We start from the raw sequence: 16,573 nt of genomic DNA, 5'->3' as shown, positions 1-16,573 counted from the left end.
TGATTAAAAATATGTATTAATATTTTTATTTCAGTGTGACAGTGTTTGAGCATCTTTTTTATTGTTCTTAACTGCACCTTTTACTTCATAATAGATTACATTGGCCTCATTATGAATTATAATAATAAATAACTTTTATTCAAGTAAGCTTGATAATAAGCGTTTTTGGATCGTCATTTTTAATGAAACTACCGCTCTATTCAGGATGTAATTTCAGCTGAGAACACAGCTGTTGCTTTTTTCAAATAAAAGTTTACATCAAAACAATATATGAATAAATTATTTATTACATCAATTTTATTAACCTCTTTTTGCTTGTATATTTGCCATATTTATCTAAAACATACTCAAAAACTACTCGACCGATTTTAAAAATTCTTTCACTTATGGAAAACAAACTTAATCCTCAGGGGGGAAAGGGATTGTTAGCAATGAAGTTTGCCAGCCCCATTGCCAGCAATATGTCCCATTACTGGACTGTCAGCTTGTTTGCCATTTTAAGTTGCATAAAATAAAACATTATCAGCAAGTGGCATAGGCTTTATATTGTTTTCTGATATACGATCTACCCGCGAGATGTTGGGCCGGATTACTTTGTTAAAATTTTATTTAAAATTATAATATTAAACTAACTACTGTAACTTGTTTAAACTACAGTTATGTTTTTATGACAATAAAATTTCATTTAATTTTAATATATTTCATAATATATTTTATCCTTTCAGATAACAGAGAAGAAAATCCAAATTTCCTCACCATATAAAAATAACTAGCTTAAAATACAGTAGAATCGTAAAAAAATGTTAAATAAGATAGATAGATAGATAGATCGTTTATTTGTTTGTTACTAATCACACACAACATGTACATAAGAATAGATAATATTTGAATTGATAAAACTGATTTTGATCTTATACTAATCCGATTTTTATAAAACTCTTATGGGTCCGATCTATAAATATATCCTTTCAGATAACAGAAAAAAATCATAAACAACATAAGATTTATAAAATTGTGTTATTACACACAACATGTGTGATCTGCAGCAATACAAAAAGGTCGAAGCTCAGCGTGTAACATTGTTCAAGGAACAAAACACTGATTTTCAGCTTCAACCCTCACCGGTCGATAACTGATCAATTACCAATCGATCAGTTACGTCACGGAGTAGGGATGAGAACGAAGCCGGCCTCCTTTCTCTCACTCTCTATACAGTTTTTGTACATTTTTTTTTTGTGTTTTATTGTATTAATGTCTCGATCGTAGCAGTGACTGTAATACATGATCATATCATTTTAACTTTTCAGTGCGACTCTCATGTTAATTTTATTCTCATAGTGAATTTATTATTATTTTTCAGTGTTATTATTATTTATTTAGATTTTATTATTAATCAGTAAAGACAGTTTTCTTTTTTAAGTTGATTAAGTAATCTGATATAAATCAACACGTGTTGTGATCTTTTGCCAACAACGGCCGTTACTTTACCTGTATATCATACTTAATATTTTGTGAAAAAAGTTTAAATCTCAAGAGGCACGAGATGAACGGAATGAACAGAGACAATTAGAACGAAGAGAAACGCATAGATTTGTAGTCAACGGACGTAGAGCAATTGACCAACAACGCCATTACACAGATTCATTCCTTGTCCAAAAACTTTGGACAAGGAATTCCCGCATTAAGATGTATAAATTTAAATATGAGCCAGTTGGAATGTGTTGCTCAGCAGGAAAAGTGTAACTAACGGAAATTGAAACACCACCTTCAGATCCAGATTCAATCCTTTTTCTAAAGTCAATTAACACATTCAATTCATATTTCCAAATAACATCTTTCGAAGCTCCAGAAATAATTCAAAATATTGCTGCAAAACGGTCAACAATTTGATGGCACGTTCAAAATCAAAGGCAAAGTTTATTACAATGTGGGCTCATTACTGCCAATGCTAGAGAATCTCATAATTTTTTACAAATTAACTTCATGGGTGGCGAGAATTCCGAATGTGCACTTGCGTGGCTTGTATAAAGTATATTTTAATTGTGTACAACGCTTCATTCCTCTTTCAATTGTAATTACATACCTACACACTTATAGTGTTAGTTATTTTTTATTAAACTAAAAAAATATTTTCTAGAAATAATGTATATGGTAAAACAACGTTTGCCGGATCTATATATATATATATATATATATATATATATATATATATATATATATATATATATATATATATATATATATATATATATATATATATATATATATATATATATATATACATATACACACATACATACAATACATGTAACAGTAAGTGCATAGTTTTATGTATTATTAGTTATAAGAGTGAAATTTCAACCTTTTCTTAAAGGAAGTAATGAAAGAACTATCTCGTATATTAAAAGTAAATCTGTTCCACAGTTACACAGCGCGTAGTTTTTTAACTTGGTACCAAGAAACTATATAGGTTATAAAATAATTATAATTTAACCGAAAGTGCCTAGATCAGAATTCACGCTGCATTAGTAGAATCATTACCTATATAAAATGATAATATTTTACTCTTCGACTCGAAATTGTTTCGATTGACTCGAATCACGAATTCTCAGCACAAATCGAAATATCGATTCGAATACGTGATTTGAGATAACTTCGAAATTCGAGTTTTTATACTACAAAAAGGATTCCATTCACTATCTCTATTTCAAGAATATGTCGAAAGAATCGAGACCTGGCCTTTTGGTCAGAAATTTAAGATTCAGCAAACCAATTGTAATTGTTTTGTTTGCATAGTACGTTGTCAAGTATGCACTCGTGTGGCACCTGCGCACACACAACGTTGCGTGACGTCAGCTAATGCTTTATATTGTTTATTAACATTAACTAAAATCAGCTATTAGCTATAAATATTAAAAATAACACTACAATATTATAGATTTTAAGAGCTGTGGATTTCATAATAAAAAAATAAATAAATAAAATAACATAGCGACTGATAATACATAAATATTTTCTATGGATCTTATATATTTATTCTACATATATATCTTTATTTTATTTCTAAATATGAAATAAATATATAATAATTAATTAATTTGTTTTACCCCCTGTCACCGCGAGTCCATTTTTGTAATTGTAATAAAAACTATCCTATCAATTAAATGATACCCAATTTTTTGACGCAATTTGCATCTGAAACCGATATATCGCTCGAAATGTTTGTGAATGTTAAATGAACTAAACTACGAATTGTGGACAATCAGAAATCATGTCAGATAAATGACATAAACTGGGCATCATTCGTGGCGTATTTGAAGTAAAAAAACGTAACTATACGGTATCATTCCATTTAGATACGAACTGAAATAGTTAAGTCATTTATTGAATCTGATCCTTTTGCTAAAATGACTTATTTATAATATTAATAGGAATTCAGACTAAACATAGCAAGTCGGGATAATGATGATTGCGAACTTGAATAATTTAAAAACAATTTAATTATTATGATAATAGCTTTGTTAATGTGTAGTACGAATACACTATACTCAACGACAAAATAAAGAGTTAGTTATTATAAATGTACAGAAATATTTTTTGTTTAATACCGCTAGGTTGGTGTTACTGCTGCTGTTAGTTCTTGGTTCCACCCACACTGCGGTAGCTCTCTCGTCGAACCACTCGCTGCCTCCTGGAGTGACACTTTCAGGTAATATATGAGAACTAGGTACCTACACCAGCATTAGGCCTATCATAGACGGTCTTGCATACAGTCATATTTTAAATATTTAAATTAAATTTTTATTCGTACTGAAATCGGCCTAGTAAATGAAGTGTAACATTTCGTTCAGCATAGTTCCTACCGCAATAGGCCAAAAGAACGAGAACTTAAAATTTTTAATATTTTATAACATATATGTATTATGTAATTTTAGCATCAAATTTGTATTTATTTCGGCCTTGAAATTTTGGAAAATATTTCATGATGGGGTCTCTGTTTTGGCGGTACAGATGGCGAGGAGTTCGAGTACATAGTGGTGGGTGCGGGCGCGGCGGGCGCGCCGGTCGCCGCCCGGCTCGCGATCGCCGGCGCCAGCGTGCTGCTCGTGGAGGCGGGCGGAGACCCGGACCCCATATCCTGGGTATGGTATATACACATCGAAAAAGTCTAAGCAACACATACAAATTTAAATTTTACAATGTGTTTTCGCATCCTTAGTATTTTCTTATTTATATTATTTATAATGCTTTTTTGATATTAAATAACAATTGTTTTTTTTTTATTTTTTTTTAATAATCTTAATTAACAATAATTACGAGTAAGTACTGTATGTAAGTAGTAAAAAGTAAGGCACCTTATCAACTAAACTTAAACTAAAATTGTAAGGTTGTAAAAAATTTGCATAAATTAATACAAAGTGTGGCCTCCTCTGTTATGGAGAACTTGCTGGCATCGATTATTCATAGAATTGATGAGACTGCTAAATATTATCCTGCGGCAATTGCTCCCAATGAAATTTTAGTAAGTCCATCAGTTGTTGGGTTGTTGTCACTCCATGCAAGTCCTTTAAGACACGTCTCTGGAGCATGTCCCATGCATGCTCGATGGGGTTGAGGTCTGGCGATTGTGCAGGCCAAGGCAATACCAAGATGTTTTCCTTGCCAAGTACTCCCGAAGCTGTATGGGAACGCACATTATTATGCATGTTTCTGCGAATGGACGAACATAAAGCCCTAGAACATCCTCAACGTAATTTACAGCGTTTATGTTACCATTTACTAAAACGAGCTCAGTTCGTCTGTTCTTCATAATACCCGCCCATACCATAACTGTTGAACCGTTGTATGGATGCACTTCCTGAACGCACCTCAGTCTTTCAGTATTTTCAGGACGACGGTACACTCTTACCCTTCTAGTATCAGGCTTGAACCCAAATCGAAACTTATCACAAAATAAAAGTTTATCCCATTGTTCCCGGGTCCATGTAATGTGTTCCCTACACCATTCATTTCAACGAGCGCGATTCCCGTGACGTATCGGTGAGCACCTAATTGGCCGTCATGCTCGTAAGCCATACTCATGCAATCGTTTTCGCACAGTTTGACAGCTAATAACAACACCACTTGAATTTTGTAGCCTTAAACCTATCTCTCGGGCAGTTAACATCGGCTGGCGTCTTGCAGTCAGTTGTATGTATCGATCTTGCCGTGTGGTTGTACACCTTCCTCGATCTGGGTGCTGCTCAGCAGGATCTCCCATGTTAGTGTAACGCTGATGAAGACGACAAATAACGCTTCTGTTGACACCAAAATACCGAGAAACCTGAAATTGACATCTTCCCGCTTGCAATATCTCTACAGCTCTTTGCATTTCATCTGCGTTCAAATGACGTCGCTCCATGACGTAAAAAATATCTCAAAATCCAAATTTGTTAAAAACTTTTTCAAATTATTATTTAAATCATAAAATGTACTTGCTGAGAGAAAGCGCTTTGACTAAGAGACGGACAGACGAAGTCACACCATAAGAGTTAGTTTGTACCATTTTTATAAAATCCTAAAATTAATACTTCATATCGTTATATGGTTAGGTATTCATATACCTCTGAATAAAAGATAAAATCTATCTAATATAATCTTAATCTGAACACGGTGTATAAAATTAAATACGTATGTACACATGTATCATTCGCAAACAGAAGCTAATAGTTAACTGCTTATTGCAGGTACCAGCTGCATATTTGTCGCTATATGGATCAGCCATGGACTATCAGTACGAAACAATTTCTAACAACGTGTCGTGTTTGTCATTACTGAATAGAGCTTGCCAGGCCAGCCGCGGTAAATGTCTCGGGGGCTCCACCAGCACGAATTCCATGATGTACGTCCGCGGTAACCGACGCGACTTTGACGAGCTGAATATCACGGGCTGGTCCTGGAAACACATGGAACCTTATTTTTTGCGTTACGAAGGCTTGCAAGATTTAGATCTTCTTCCCGCATCTTCCATACTATTTCATAATACCACCGGTACTATGAAAATAGAATTCTTCGAACAGTCTAACAATCCATGGCATTCGAAACTCATTAATGGGTATGAAGCGCTTAATTTCCCTCGTAATCCTGATGTCAACGGGGTATCTCAAATTGGAGTTTCTCAAATCATTGGGTATACGTATAGAAATGAACGTATGAGTACTGCACGAGGATATCTCGGAAGAGATGATGTGAAGAGGAAACTGAAAGTGGCCAAGTACACCAGGTGCACAGGAGTTATCATAGACGATGACAATGTAGCTCGTGGCATTACGGTCGTTCATGGACCTTCTAATGCTACATTACGACTCTATGCGTCGCGGGAGGTTATATTGAGCGCGGGGGCTCTCGTCACTCCACAACTACTTATGTTGTCGGGCATCGGTCCTGCTGATCATTTAAATGAAATGGGTATACCAGTTCGCGTAGATCTGCCAGTAGGCAATAATATGACAGATCACGCGTTGGTGTCAGTTTTTATTAAAGTGGAGGACAAGTTAAATTTATTGAAAGGGATTGAAAAAAATAGCTCGCTAGCGAGTATGTTATTAACTCGAGGTGGATCTATCGGCGTTACTGATGTGGTTAGTTTCGTGAACACTTTGTGCTATGATTTTGATAAACGACAGCTCATCGGAAACAGTTCCGAGTGTGAGTTGCCGACGACACAATACATTCATCTGTATGCAGATAAAGATTTTATTACGATCGGGGGACCCGAACTCAAAATTCGCATGGGATTAGATGACTCTGTTGTTAATCAATTAAGAGAAATTAATAAAAAATATGCCATTATAACGGTATGGGCAGTAGTTTTGCAACCAAAGTCTAGCGGTACGGTGCGGTTGGCAAACGTGGACCCGCTTCAACCGCCTGCCATTTTTCTTAATTATTTGTCTGATGACCGCGATATGGAGGAGATGCTGCGCAGTATTCGGATTACTGAGCAGTTGACGGAAACGCCGGCGTTCAAGGCTGCGGGCGCATCGCTAGTGCGGCTGGAGCTGGAGAGCTGTCCCTCCAACTCGCGAGATTCGACAGCGTACTGGCGCTGCTACGCGCGCCACCTGACTTACTCTACGTTCCATTCCATGGGCACGAGCGCGCTGGGCCGCGTACTAGACACACGGCTGCGCGTGCGCGGGGTGGCGCGCCTGCGCGTGGCCGACGCGGGCGCGCTGCCGCGGCTGCCGCGCGGCAACACCGCCGCCGTCGTCATCGCGCTTGGCGAGAGGCTCGCAGACTTCCTTCTAAAGGACAACATTAATTAATACCAGTTAATTAACTTGTTAAAAAAGAAAAAGAAATGTTTATGAAATGGACTTTTATTGTTTCTATTTTTTTTTTATACAGCTTATAATGGCAAACAAGCTAACGGCCCACCTGATGGAAAGTGGTAACCGTCACCTATACACATGAGCAGTACCATGGATATAACAGAGTATAGTGTTTCGCCCATGATACCCAGCATTCGTTGCCATTCCTGAGGACTCAGGTGTTATTCCTCTGTACCCTGTAAATTCACGCCATATCCCACCCTTCAAACCAAAACACAGCCATGCAAGCATAACTGCTTCACGGTTGAAACACGAATGGGACAGAGGTACCCAAGCAAACGACTTTTGTACAAAATCTCTCTCTGGTAAATGGACTTTGGACTATGGACTTTCTTCTGCCTTTTATAATCTAATAAAGCTGACTAAATTGTTTTCATTTGTTGGCATTGTTCCCAGATTCTTATTTTTTTTTTCGAAATTATGAAAGGCAAGGTAAAAAACCGGCCGGAAACCTTAAATAAAGAAGGAAATAATTGTAATTTTTAATATTAACTCTCTACACTATGTTCTATTCCCCATTGTCAAGGTGAAATACTTAACACCTACATAAACATGAAGACGTTCAACTAATAACGTATTTGTTACGCAAAACACAATCATCATCTATGTATCTCTTTCACTCAATACACATCTTCAACAAATATCTTTTACTATCTCTATCCCGCGGCTTTACCAATAACGTATTTGTTACGCAAAACACAATCATTATCTATGCGTCTCTTTCACATTGACACATCTTCAACAAATATCTTTTACTATCTCTATCCCGCGGCTTTACCAATGTGAATTAGTATGTAACATATCCTGTGTGCTAAGTTATAACTTTTATTTATTTTGTGAATTTGTGTGTGTACGCGATAAGTACTCATGTACTACTGTATAATATTAATAAGATTTGAATTGCTGACATAAAAATGATAAATCAGTTATGTACAAAGTACATAACTGATTTATCATATAAGTATATATATATATTTATAGCTAACAACGCGTAATGGTTGTTAAAAGTTGATACCTACATAAGTATCAACTTTTCATTTTTATTTGCAATTTCTATTTAGCAGTGTTTGACACTGGTCTCACCATCACGAATTAACAATCCAGCTTCACACGGATAGGTGGAACTTTAAATTACGTTATTGTAATTTTCGAAGAGATCTTTTTGTTTTTATCTTTAGCAGGTTTGCAGTTTTTGTTTTTATTTTTACGAACAAACAAGCAAACGTATAAAAATTCCTCTTTACAATATTTCATAACATAATACGTATAAAGTATAAAAAATATTGCCCCATTACTATGCTCCTATAAATAATAGCGTGATGAAGTGTATTCTAGTTCATTTCACACCCTTATGCAATATATTACTAATAACAAACTAAAATTCTTGCCTTTTAAAATTCTTTCACGGCTGTTTGCGTGTTACTCCAACCATACATAGAAACAACAATAATAAACATCTTGGATTCTGTATCGATAGTAAACGATATACTCAGATTAAATTTTCGGTAAAAAATATTTGAAATACACTTACAAGTAAAATGGCATTGCTGTTTTATACCCATATATCTATATGATAATTGACAATAGATGGCGCTTGTCCTATTATGGAGAAATATTGACTATAAATTGTCTTGACCTTTTTATCAATATAAAATCCGTAAAGAGGTGAAACATATTTTCATTAATTTATACCGATTAAAAATATGTATTAATATTTTTATTTCAGTGTGACAGTGTTTGAGCATCTTTTTTATTGTTGTTAACTGCACCTTTTACTTCATAATAGATTACATTGGCCTCATTATGAATTATAATAATAAATAACTTTTATTCAAGTAAGCTTGATAATAAGCGTTTTTGGATCGTCATTTTTAATGAAACTATCGCTCTATTCAGGATGCAATTTCACCTGAGAACACAGCTGTTGCATTATTCAAATAAAAGTTTACAACAAAAAAATATATGAATAAAAATTGTTTCCTTTTAATACATCAATTTTATTAACCTCCTTTTGCCTGTATATTCGCCATATTTATCTAAAACGTACTCAAAAACTCCTTGATCAATTTTAAAAATTCTTTCACTTATGGAAAACAAACTTAATCCTCAGGGGGGAAAGGGATTGTTAGCAATGGAGTTTGCTAGCCCCATTGCTAGCAATATGCCCTATTAGGTCGACGTCCACGTAGTTCCCCCTGGAAACCATTGTGAACAATTCTTGTTGAATTCGTCACGATGGGCTAACAGACCTGCTTCATCCTCACCTATCATCCCTCACTGGTGCCCCGCCGGAGTATACCAATAGCACAGGTGGGGTAATCATTCGATTATCACCCATTAAAAAAACCTTAGTCTTCAGGAATGGCAACGCATGAATGTATCATGGGCGAAACAGTATAATCTGTTATGTCCACGGTACTGCTCAAGTCTATAGGCGACGGTTACCACTTTCCATCAGGTGGACTGTCAGCTTGTTTGCCATATTAAGTTGCATAAAATAAAACATTATCAGCAAGTGGCATTTGCTTTATATTGTTTTCTGATATACGATCTACCCGCGAGAAGTCGAGCCGGATTACTTTCTTAAAATTTTATTTAAAATTATAATATTAAACTAACTACTGTAACTTGTTTAAACTACATTCATGTTTTTATGACAATACAATTTCATTTCATTTTAATATATTTCATAATTTCCTATGTTTTCTACATTATTTCTTACTCTTGAATCTTATAAAATAAATTAGCAACAATATCATCGAAATCCATTCATATTTGCAAATGATACGCAGTAAACTTGAAAAGTATAGTGTTCAACTGCTCAGCTCCTATATGAAATAGCGTAATGATATTGCTCAATACATAAGTGTAAGTCTCGTCAAAGTTTACCCACGCATTTTTACGTAATACTCAAAACAGAGACAGGCAGAAATATTAAAAAAAAACATTGTTTCGGGTTGGGGAAATATTAGTCAAATATTAAATGTACAAACAAACTGCTGTTTTGCTTTTATTATGGTATAAAAAAGAATATATATATATATAGACAGTGAGTGGCGAGTGTTACTCAGTGTAGTGACTTTAATAAAACGTTGTGTTTGTAACAGTGACGATATACAGTGATCAGGTGATCAGGGGGACGATGTGAGTAAACAAGTGGACAGCCAGCGGGCGGCCGCGACTACGCTCGCTCTCTAACATTTATCAACCGACTACAACAATTATGTATTCCACAAAAATCTGAATTCAATTATGGCTAAACCAGTGATCTTGATCTAAAAAAATAAATTACTAAACTAGTTTTGATAGAATTCCTATGGGATTAATCTATAAATATATATCCTTTTGGACAATAAACAAAATACCAATTTTTCTTAACAGGTAACAATAACTTTTTGAAAATACGATAGAAGCGTGATGAAATGAAAATCTGTACTATAAATTTGTGAATTTGGATGTTCAGGATAACCTCCGGTACTACTGATCCTATTTTAAAAATTCGTTTACTGATAGAAAGGTATATCATCCCTGAGTGCTGTAGTCTACTTTTTGTTTTACTAAGTACATCAATTTTACAATAATAAATGTATTTGAAGTCGGCAAAAATTCTATAATAAGTATGACATGCACTGCCTGGATGGTTTAAAATAAAAAAGTAAAATATTATATATAGCAAAAATGTCCATTGCTTTTAACCTTACCGCGACCGCAACATCATATATCTCAATTTAATATCTCAGCCAAAAATAGACTTTATGTTGAAAGTAAAATAAATATTACAAGATTAAGTTTGGATACAGGTTTGACGTTTACTTTACAAATTCTTATAAAAACAAATAGATAAATCAAAATGATAATTTCATGAAGATAAGGTTTTCTTTTGACTACATGTTAATTGATGCAGTTGGTCAGGAGATAGTGCGAAATAAAAACAATAAGCCAGTAAAATGTTTGCATTGCTGCTGCCGCTGGCTGTGCGGATATAGTAAACGGGGCGCGGTGGTAAGGGGCACAGGTGGGACTATATAAACGCGCCCACATCAGGTTCGCGCACAATCAGGTCTGTGCCTGAGCGCATCTCTTCTATCTCTCCTCCTCGCTCGTTACGACAAACCGACCCTTCGTACCTCGACGGGGGTCAAAGTGCAGCGGCCTAAACCGAGGTCTGAGCCGTTCTGGCGCCTTTGGGCGTATACCGAAGTCCATAAGGAAGAGTCGACACACTGTCGCTCCCCTCTCGCAGGTTCGGAGTGCCATCTGCACTCGCCACTGCACACGCGCCTTGCGAACGTGTAAAAGCCATATGTGGCCAGAAACAATTGTTAAATACCAAGCAAAACAATTTTTAAATAGGCGGTTTATTTTAAAATCGTATAGATATTAGTGCATTACTTACACAAAAAATAACAGCTTTACTTAAATGTGTCAAATAGTTAAAAAGTTACACAAATAAATATTACACACGTGCGAAGTCGGGACGAGTCGCTAGTTTATTATAAAAGCTTTTTTATATAGTATTAAAATTATCTTATGAGGCAAAGAGAAACATGACGTAGTCTTATCAGAATGAGTCTTTATATAAAAGCCGCGTTTTAGTACTTTTGTCTATTTGGCAGACTTTGAACAAAAGTCGATTGTTTGGGTACCTCTGTCCCATTCGTGTTTCAACTGTGAAGCAGCTGTGTTTGCATGGCTGTGTTTCGGTTTGAAGGGTGGGATATGGCGTGAATTTACTGGGTACAGAGGAATAACATATGAGTCCTCTGGAATAGCAACGCATGGGGGGTATCATAGGCGAAACAGCATACTCTGTTATATCCATGGTACTGCTCATGTCTATAGGCGACGGTTGCCACTTTCCATCAGGTGGACCGTCAGCTTGTTTGTCATTATAAGTTGTATAAAAAAAAAAAGTTAAATTACAACATTAGATTACTAGGTACATAGGCATAACATCTTAGTCCTGGAGGGAAAGGGTAATGGGATCTAACGGTCCCATTGCTAGCAATATATCTTATCAGGTGATTATTATAGTTTGGATGCTGGTTTTTGTATGTTTATCCTTGGTTTGTTTTTGAATAAATGACTAATGACTTTGTTGATGTTCGCCATGAATTCAAACCTTCTTTATCCTCACCTATCATCCGTCACTGGACCCCGCCAATGTATACTGATAGCACAAGCGGGGTTACCATTCCATTATCATACCATAAAAAATATCTTGCGTAGCGACGCATATAGGACCGATTTTAGGTCGCCATTCCTGAACACTAAGATGTTATGTTACCGTATTCTCTAATTACACACATTCCATTCTTTAAACCGCAAAACTGCCAAGTACGAATACAGCCACTTCGCGACAGGACACGAAGCATGTAGTGGCGGCAGAGAAATCTGTTCGAATATACGACTATTGCATGAACTCTCTCCCTGGTCAGGAGCAAACCACTTGTACGTTGTCAAGTATGTACTCGTGTGGCACCTGTGCATACACAACGTTGTGTGACGTCAGCTAATGCTTTAAGTTGTTTAAATTAAAATCAGCAATTGGCTATAAATACTAGAAATAACAATACAATATTATAGATTTTAAGAGCTGTGGATATTGTAATAAAATAAAATGAAACAAAATTATATAGTAACGATACTCAACGACAAAATAAAGAGTTAGTTAAATGTTAAACAATATTTTTTTATTTGATACCGCTAGGTTGGTGTTACTGCTGCTGTCAGTTCTTGGTTCCACCCACACTGCGGTAGCTCTCTCGTCGAACCACTCGCTGCCTCCTGGAGTGACACTTTCAGGTAATATACGAGAACTAGGTACCTACACCAGCATTAGGCCTATCATAGACGGTCTTGCATACAGTCATATTTTAAATATTTAAATTTAATTTTTGTTCGTACTGAAATCGGCCTAGTAAATGTAGTGTAACATTTCGTTCAGCACAGTTCCTACCGCAATAGGCCAAAAGAACGAGAACTTAAAATTTTTAATATTTTATAACATATATGTATTATGTAATTTTAGCATCAAATTTGTTTTTATTTCGGCCTTGAAATTTTGGAAAAAATTTCATGATGGGCTCTCTGTTTTGGCGGTACAGATGGCGAGGAGTTCGAGTACATAGTGGTGGGCGCGGGCGCGGCGGGCGCGCCGGTCGCCGCCCGGCTCGCGCTCGCCGGCGCCAGCGTGCTGCTCGTGGAGGCGGGCGGAGACCCGGACCCCACATCCTGGGTATGCTATATATTTTTTTATTATAACACACCTCTATGACTGAAGAGACTCTGTATTATGAATACAAATAATCGTAAAGAAGATATTCTTCCCTCAATAGTGTACAAAAAGAGTCGGAGCCTCTAGTGCTTTTTAGATTGTCACATGTGCATTTTACTTAGCAAAAAAATAACACTTTTAAGTATGAATAAGTCGATGAATGTGAATATATATATTTCGTCATTAGTTATCAGGGGAATTGTGTCTACAAGTTTCCTACTACGTAACAAGCAATTTTCTGTTCACAACAGCAACTTCAATAGTCTCAAAATTAATACAAAACCAGGATAGAAGTGAATGTGATCGACTACAAAAAGTATTGTTACCGTCAGTTTAGAGTGGGCGACGTAAACGCAAAAATAAAAAAAATTAACATTTGTACTTGCCGAGAGAAAGCGTTTTGACTGAGAGACGGACAGACGAAGTCACACCATAAGAGTTACTTTGTACCATTTTTATAGAATCCTAAAATTAATACTTCATATCGTTATATGGTTAGGTATTCATATACCTGAATAAAAGATAAAACCTATCTAATATCTAACTTAACCTTAACACGGTTTATAAAAATAAATACGTATGTATCTCTCGCGAACAGAAGCTAATAGATATATACCAACTAATGACTGCTTATTGCAGGTACCAGCTGCATTTTTGTCGCTATATGGATCAGACATGGACTATCAGTACGAAACAATTTCTAACAACGTGTCGTGTTTGTCATTACTGAATAGAGCTTGCCAGGCCAGCCGCGGAAAATGTCTCGGGGGCTCCACCACCACGAATTACATGATGTACGTCCGTGGCAACCGGCACGACTACGACGCTATGAATATCACGGGCTGGTCATGGAAACACATGGAACCTTACTTTTTGCGTTACGAAGGCTTGCAAGATTTAAATCTTCTTCCCCCATCTTCCATACCATATCATAATACAACGGGTACTATGAAAATAGAATTCTTCAAACAGTCTAACGATCCATGGCATTCGAAACTCATTAATGGGTATGAAGCGCTTAATTTCCCTCGTAATCCTGATGTCAACGGGGTATCTCAAATTGGAGTCTCTCGAATCATTGGATACACATACAATAATGAGCGCATGAGTACTGCACGAGGATATCTCGGAAGAGATGATGTGAAGAGGAAACTGAAAGTGGCCAAGTACACCAGGTGCACAGGAGTTATCATAGACGATGACAATGTAACTCGTGGCATTACGGTCGTTCATGGACCTTCTAATGCTACATTACGACTCTATGCGTCGCGGGAGGTTATATTGAGCGCGGGGGCTCTCGTCACTCCACAGCTGCTAATGTTGTCGGGCATCGGTCCTGCTGATCATTTAAATGAAATGGGTATACCAGTTCGCGTAGATCTGCCAGTAGGCAATAATATGAAAGATCACGCGTTGGTGTCAGTTTTTATTAAAGTGGAGGACAAGTTAAATTTATTGAAAGGAATTTTAAATACTGCTGAAAAAAATAGTTCGTTAGCGAGTATATTATTAACTCGAGGTGGATCTATCGGCGTTACTGATGTGGTTAGTTTCGTGAACACTTTGTGCTATGATTTTGATAAACGACAGCTCACCGGAAACAGTTCCGCGTGTGAGTTGCCGACGACACAATACTTTCATCTGTATGCAGATAAAGGTATGATTGCAATCAGGGGGCCCGAAATCAAAATTCGCATGGGATTAGATGATTCTGTCATTAATCAATTAAGTGAAATTAATAAAAAATATGCTGTTATAACGGTATCGACAATAGTTTTGCAACCAAAGTCTAGCGGTACGGTGCGGTTGGCAAGCGTGGACCCGTTTCAACCGCCTGCCATTTTCCCTAATTATTTGTCTGATGACCGCGATGTGGAGGAGATAGTGCGCGGCATTCGGATTACTGAGCAATTGACGCAGACGCCGACCTTCAAGGCAGCGGGCGCGTCACTGATGCGGCTGGAGCTAAAGGGCTGCCCCTCCAGCTCGCAAGACTCGGCCGCGTACTGGCGCTGCTACGCGCGCCACCTGACGTACTCCACGTTTCATTCGGTGGGCACGAGCGCGCTGGGCCGCGTGCTGGACGCGCGGCTGCGCGTGCTCGGGGTGGCGCGACTGCGCGTGGCCGACGCGGGCGCGCTGCCGCGGCTACCGCGTGGCAACACCGCCGCCGCCGTCATCGCGCTCGGAGAGAGGCTCGCGGACTTCCTTCTAGACGATAATATTAACTAATACCGGTCACATGACTTGTTGAAATAAAAGAAAATTGTTTATGAAATGAATTTTTATTATTTTTGATACACAGTATGGACTTTCTTCTGTCTTTTATAATCTAATACAGCTTAATAAAAGTTTTAATCGGCACGAGTACTTATTCTGTGTCCAGTCTGCTACAAAAATATCTTCAGTTAGTAATCCAAATTCATCCATTATTTTCTACATCCAAATAGGTCATTTTTTAAACGTTGCCTACAGTGATGACTTGTAAGACCGGTCTTTTTAATACAGTATTAAAAAGACTTGGCTTGCAATCTTTTTGATAAAAAATGATGTAATTTTTATAATTAGACGATGCAGCTTGTCCCAATATTAACTATGGTATAGAAATTTAGGTCATTTTTGTCATTTTGCTTACAATCATTAAAAGACCTGGAAAAATTCCCCTTGGAAACTATCGTACTGAAATCCAGGTGTGTTCATCATGATGGGCTAATTGACCTGCCTTCTCATTTTCACTTGTCATCCCTCGCTAATGGCCTGCCAGCGCATACCGTTAGCAAGCAGGATCACCATTCCATTATGATCCATTAAAAAAATCAAGCCAGTCAATTATTCTATTTGCCAGTCAATCAGTCAATTTTTTTGGTGATCTTTTGGTTTATTTAACACACCGATGGGTAGTGGCAATCGAGAGTAAGAAAGA

General features: G+C 36.9%; 2 protein-coding genes across 3 annotated transcripts; both read left to right on the top strand.

Moving 5' to 3' along the window:
* The first annotated feature begins 5,879 nt into the window (after positions 1–5,879).
* LOC113516368 (ecdysone oxidase-like) lies at positions 5,880–7,307 on the top strand. The gene has a single exon (XM_026900785.2). The coding sequence runs from the start codon at positions 5,880–5,882 to the stop codon at positions 7,305–7,307; it is 1,428 nt and encodes a 475-aa protein (XP_026756586.2).
* Positions 7,308–10,452: 3,145 nt separating this feature from the next.
* Positions 10,453–15,913, top strand: LOC113510336 (ecdysone oxidase-like). Of its 2 annotated transcripts, none has more exons than XM_052897322.1 (4): positions 10,453–10,517; positions 13,084–13,178; positions 13,481–13,611; positions 14,290–15,913. In XM_052897322.1, coding segments are annotated over exons 1-4 (1,821 nt in total). In that variant the 5' UTR covers positions 10,453–10,515; the 3' UTR covers positions 15,883–15,913. The 2 variants fall into 2 exon arrangements, with proteins under 2 accessions (XP_052753282.1, XP_052753281.1); XM_052897321.1 differs by having other exon boundaries at positions 13,084–13,196.
* Positions 15,914–16,573: the final 660 nt, after the last annotated feature.

This window comes from Galleria mellonella, unplaced genomic scaffold, assembly GCF_026898425.1.
Source record: "Galleria mellonella isolate WM207_F2 unplaced genomic scaffold, CSIRO_AGI_GalMel_v1 utg36, whole genome shotgun sequence".
Classification (NCBI taxonomy): domain Eukaryota; kingdom Metazoa; phylum Arthropoda; class Insecta; order Lepidoptera; family Pyralidae; genus Galleria; species Galleria mellonella.
This window is presented reverse-complemented; position numbering and strand designations above follow the sequence as displayed.